General features: G+C 42.7%; 1 protein-coding gene across 1 annotated transcript in view; it reads right to left on the bottom strand.

Moving 5' to 3' along the window:
* Nucleotides 1-1,344: 1,344 nt before the first annotated feature.
* Nucleotides 1,345-6,000, bottom strand: part of rtel1 (regulator of telomere elongation helicase 1) — a 225,346-nt gene continuing 220,690 nt past the window's right edge. The window contains exons 30-32 of the mRNA XM_034173464.1: nucleotides 2,299-2,430; nucleotides 1,683-1,880; nucleotides 1,345-1,593 (exon numbers count right to left, since the gene is read on the bottom strand). Of these exons, the coding sequence (XP_034029355.1) occupies nucleotides 1,469-1,593; nucleotides 1,683-1,880; nucleotides 2,299-2,430 (455 nt within the window). The 3' untranslated portion in view covers nucleotides 1,345-1,468. The remainder of the gene's footprint in view (nucleotides 1,594-1,682; nucleotides 1,881-2,298; nucleotides 2,431-6,000) is intronic.

Raw genomic sequence — 6,000 nt, 5'->3', positions numbered from 1 at the left:
ATTGACAGACTCACTGACTGAATGCCACACTACTATTATTCTGAACACTACTGTACATACTTACAACATATCTTGCCTAACTTCGTTTTGGCAAGATAATAAACGCCAATGATTTTACTTTGTCCTCGATGGATGTAATAACAATGATAAAAGGACCATTGTCAGTGTACATTCACACAACGAAGTTTGTCGTCTGTATTTAACCCATCGTAATTATAGTTAGATACAATCATCAGACACAAATAAGTCACATCACCTCCCAAATTGGGGGTGGGGGGGTGGGGGGGGAGACAACAACCTGCAACTTCCACTCCAGAAAATATAATTGTCCTCAGGTCAGCTGAAAAGTTAAGTCTTCCTACCTGATTATTTCAATAACAAGCGACATCACATGGATCGCATTATGTGCTTAAAGCTTGGAATGTTCTTGATCAGTGTCATTGCTTTTCCATGTAGTCACTTTTGCTTTCCACAAACTTCCACATTTGCATCATTAGTGTAATGGTATCCCTTCAGGTGTATTTCTGCTTGGGACAAAAGGAAAAGAGGGCACAAGATCCAGGCTGTACGGCGGGTGTGGTAAGATCTGAACCACTGTAATGCATCCTGTGTGTCGACTCGTGTGTGGATAAGTGTCATCATGCTAAAGGATCTTTAACAGGATGAACCCATTTCAAGCGAGCCAGTAGATTATGCAAAGTCTTGAAACACTGGTCACAGCTGACAGTGTTGCTGTGTCCCAAAAATTCTGAGGATGACGTCATCACCATCCCAAAAAATGATCATCAAAACATCCCACTGAAGGGAGTAGTTTGAATTTTCTGCCTGTACTCCAGTGACTGCTTTCAGCGAGTTTGACACAAGGCACAGGAGATTATCAAGACTAGAACTGAGCAGTTTTCTCGAGTGAAAGACCTTCTGTGCTTGATGGAAATCAAGTCTAAACCTGGCTGAAACTTGTCATGGATTTTGGTCTTAAGTTTGATCCCCACATTATTACGTATCTGTCCACACGGCCAGGTATCCTGCTGGGGATCATCAAAGTGGCCTGGAGTTGCTGGTCTCTTAAGCGTGGGTGCGCTTTCACCTGTTCCTCTGCTTGTACTTGTGTGTGTGCAGGTGGGCCGGTTGCTCTGAGGAGGAGGCCTGCTGAGGTGCACAGCTGGTGCACTGACACCAGAGAGTACTCACCCCACAGGCCATCAGAGAGCTGCCATTCACACGGCAAAATGTTCAGACACATCTTATGCAATCGCACACTGGCGGGACACTCAGCAGCACTCATCGTCCTCACCAGCTGTCATGAAACTAAACAAGAAGTTTAAAAATAAAAGTACAAATGAGTGGAAGAACACAGAACTTTAATAACACTGGTTTTTAGTCTGATGCGGGGGGGGGGGGGGGGGGGGGGGGGTAACAGGGTTGGGCTGATAAGGGTGCGGTGCAGGTGCCCCTGATAGGATGGAGATCAGGTGGACGGAGATGAAGGAGGCGGGGCAGCTCCTGGTCTTTGTTGGTCTGATTCACCGGCCAAATCGGACAACATCTGTTTGTACTGCTTCTTATGATGAGGCCGAATAAATGTGCCAAACCCTGAAGAAGAGACGAGGACAAAGAACAAGGCGTGACTTCTCCTGCCACAGAGCACCAGACAAGACGGTCACGGTGTGAGGACAACGTACTGACGAGAAGACCGAAGTCCTCGTTTCTCTCCGTTAACAAGCTCACCACCGTCCCCACCAGCTGCTCGTAGTCCTCCGTCCTCTTATAGCCGTGCACGGCCTGAAAGAGTCGAGCGCATTTTTCTGCTCCCAGCGACTTCTTCACATCAGCTAAGAACACAGTGTGGATTTGAGTCTGTGCAGCCTGTCTCACACAACCTGAGCAACACAACGCAAACACACAAAAACAGCAGCACAACACAAACAAACACACACACAAACAAGCACGTGAGTTTATTTTCCATCAACATCCACAAAACAACAACATAGACAAAAACAAAAACATGAGTTTATTTTCATCTGGAAAACACATCAAAGACACTAACACAACACACACACACACACACACACACACACACACACACAGACGCACGCACGCACGCACGCACGCACGCACGCACGCACACACACACACACACACACACACACACACACACACACACACACACACACACACACACACACACACACACACTCAAGTCTCCTGTGCTGGTCAACATGAACGGCACCATGAGGAGGTCCAGGAAGCTGAAGTCTGCTGCTGGGTTTGGAACACAGTATCATCCGTCCTACCCACCGCTCTGAGGCTCTCGTAAGCCGTCCAGGCTGAGGTGACGTCCTCCTTTGTTGAGTTCTTGGGTACTTAGCTGAGTCTCCGTACAGGGCTCACGGGACGAGCTGACGGCTTCAGCAGCTTGTCTATTCAGAGCTTCAGAAAAACAAATTGAATCATAATTACTATTAGATTCCACTGCTGTTTGGCTCAACAAATATCTCCTGACGGGTTTTATAAAATAACTAACCTGACGGTATTGAAGCAGCCAACAGTCAGCCCAATAATTTAGGGATCTCAAAAATATGCTTCCTACAAGAATATTTTTGTATATTTCTTATCCCTTTTTTGAGTATGACAGGCTCGTTAAAAACATTCACAATGAGCTTGTAAATCAAAATAACTGCATAGATTACGTGTAAATGTAATTTCTTTTATTCTTTTATGCTTGGGGTCACCACAGTGGGTCCATTACGGACCTGCATGTTGATTTGACACAGGTTCAACACTAGATACGCTTGCTGATATAAGTCCAGTTGGGCACAAATACCACATGGTTCAGATATCAGTCTGACCGCCCCCACCACCACCACTTCAAACCGCATCTTATATCTCAAGAGAGTAAACAGACACTTTCTGTCACCATAAATCATAAACTCCCCTGCCCCCTCCCCAAGCCCCACCTCCAAGCTCCTCCCCCAGTCCCACCCCTACTTCAGCCCTTCCACAAGTGTATAATTTTTAATAACATTTTATAATTTTTAATTTATGAATTAAAGAATAATTAATGGTCTCTTTATTGTAATTATCGGGTGATTTCTTTAATGGAGTATTTAAAAAAATAGCGTTTATAATATTTGAATTACATTAAACTAAAGAGTAATTAAAAAACAATTGAATGATTTTCTTATGGAACAATAATTGTGATTATTTAAAATAGTCTTTTGAAGTAATTAAAGAAATAGTGTTTTATAATATTTGAATTACATTAAATTAAAGAGTAATTAAAAAACAATTATTGAATGATTTTCTTATGGAATAATAAACGCGATTATTTAAAATAAAGTATTTTGAAGTAATTAAAGAAATAGTGTTTCATAAGTTCTGAGTTTTATGGAATAATTAAACGTAATTATTTTGGGATAAAGACATATCTTTAATTTCTGTTACAGATTAATAAAAAATAAAATAGTTGAGGTCCAGTTTTTTTCTCCTCTGCTGAGTAGAACACTGTCAGTAAAACCTCACACAGATGCGCAGTTGTGGCACATGACTGAGCGCTCTGTGTGTGTGTGTGTGTGTATATATATATAACACTGCATGGGCTACTAAGCACATGTGCGGGGCGCACGTGCACATGCCTGCCACTGGACAAGTGGACAGCTTCGCTCCAAAGTTTACTGCCATGCAGTCCCTCAGACGGAGCCTTTCCAGGTAACTTTATTTTTTCTTGTGTGCACACTTCAGCAGCACAACGCAACTCTGGACACCGCGATGGTTGGATTATCACATGGAATTCATTTTTTCCTTTTGGGTGAGAGGATCCTAACCACAGGCTGCTGTCCCGGCTTCATGTCCATGTGCACGCTGTGAAACATCCTGGACCGCTGTTGGAGGTTTATTAATGGTGTAACAGCCTGGCACAAGCTCCATGTTACATTTATCTCCTCCAGAGTTGGAAAATGAACATTTATTACAAATAATGTCCACAAACAATGCATACAGCGTGAAGAGATGATGCCGGTTAAACCATGCAAAATTGTCAGTAACCAGGACACTAATTCTGTGTAAGATGTCGTACAGTGAGTTTTCGGACAATTGTGCAGCTGGAATGAGAACGTATTCCTCCCAAACTCTGGACATAGTTTGCTATCTAATCAGGTCCAAGACACGTTCCATTACAGTTGAAGAAGAGACGTCGGTGATGTCCAGTTTGCGAATGATAATTTGATAATTTGTTCCAACAAATACGAGAGTTCGTGTGTAACATACACTTCCCTCATGCTTTGAAACAATTTAATCACACAATTACCCATGACAAAAAAACTGCAAGGATATAAGTCGTCAGAATTCCAAACAGCTTCAATCTAGCCGAGATCTTCAAAGTTCTCGTGGAAGCAGGTGTCGATTTTGTTCAGCTTTTCAGCAAAATTATCAGTTTTCAGCTCGCTCAGATACAGAGATACAGATTTGAATAAAAGCTCATAATGGTCAGTATTTGTGATTGACTGAAGATGAAGTCACAAAGCCGGCCTCCATTTTGAGTGGAGAAGCCGCAGACACCGTGCGTGCGCGCTTGTCAATATAAGTGTTCCACCTGCCAATCAAAAGGGTTCTGCTGGTGAAAATTAACTGTTTTGACATGGAAAACACCGTGCAGCACCGACCCAAACCACTCAGTGGAAACGGGGCTGTCAATAGCCTGTAAAAATCCATAAATTAACGGGACTATTAAGTTAATGGTTCTCGGGCTGATGTCACTTCCTCCTTCAATCAATCAATCAATCAACTTTTTTCTTATATAGCGCCAAATCACAACAAACAGTTGCCCCAAGTCCAATGTCAGGACTTGCCGGGAAGCTCCTGTTTGCGCGCAGTTCAAAATCTGAATATTTATCTCTTCAGTAACTGCGCACCAGGAAAGGATAAATTTTAAACCATTTCAAATTTCGGTCTTAAATACTCAAAAAAAAAAAAAAAACATATTGTGTCACCTATACTTTAAGTACAACTCCACTGATTACAAGAAGTAATGATGACTGAGTGAGGGCGGAGCAAGACCAACAACATGATCAATGTGGAAATAAAACCAAATCCATACATCAATCAATCAATTTTTTTATATAGCGCCAAATCACAACAAACAGTTGCCCCAAGGCGCTTTATATTGTAAGGCAAAGCCATACAATAATTATGTAAAACCCCAACGGTCAAAATGACCCCCTGTGAGCAAGCACTTGGCTACAGTGGGAAGGAAAAACTCCCTTTTAACAGGAAGAAACCTCCAGCAGAACCAGGCTCAGGGAGGGGCAGTCTTCTGCTGGGACTGGTTGGGGCTGAGGGAGAGAACCAGGAAAAAGACATGCTGTGGAGGGGAGCAGAGATCGATCACTAATGATTAAATGCAGAGTGGTGCATACAGAGCAAAAAGAGAAAGAAACAGTGCATCATGGGAACCCCCCAGCAGTCTACATCTATAGCAGCATAACTAAGGGATGGTTCAGGGTCACCTGATCCAGCCCTAACTATAAGCTTTAGCAAAAAGGAAAGTTTTAAGCCTAATCTTAAAAGTAGAGAGGGTGTCTGTCTCCCTGATCTGAATTGGGAGCTGGTTCCACAGGAGAGGAGCCTAAAAGCTGAAGGCTCTGCCTCCCATTCTACTCTTACAAACCCTAGGAACTACAAGTAAGCCTGCAGTCTGAGAGCGAAGCGCTCTATTGGGGTGATATGGTACTACGAGGTCCCTAAGATAAGATGGGACCTGATTATTCAAAACCTTATAAGTAAGAAGAAGAATTTTAAATTCTATTCTAGAATTAACAGGAAGCCAATGAAGAGAGGCCAATATGGGTGAGATATGCTCTCTCCTTCTAGTCCCCGTCAGTACTCTAGCTGCAGCATTTTGAATTAACTGAAGGCTTTTTAGGGAACTTTTAGGACAACCTGATAATAATGAATTACAATAGTCCAGCCTAGAGGAAATAAATGCATGAATTAGTTTTTCAG

Source organism: Thalassophryne amazonica, chromosome 6 (assembly GCF_902500255.1).
Source record: "Thalassophryne amazonica chromosome 6, fThaAma1.1, whole genome shotgun sequence".
NCBI classification, from domain to species: Eukaryota; Metazoa; Chordata; class Actinopteri; order Batrachoidiformes; family Batrachoididae; genus Thalassophryne; species Thalassophryne amazonica.
Note: the sequence above shows the minus strand (reverse complement) of the source record. Positions and strands in the feature narration are given on the sequence as shown.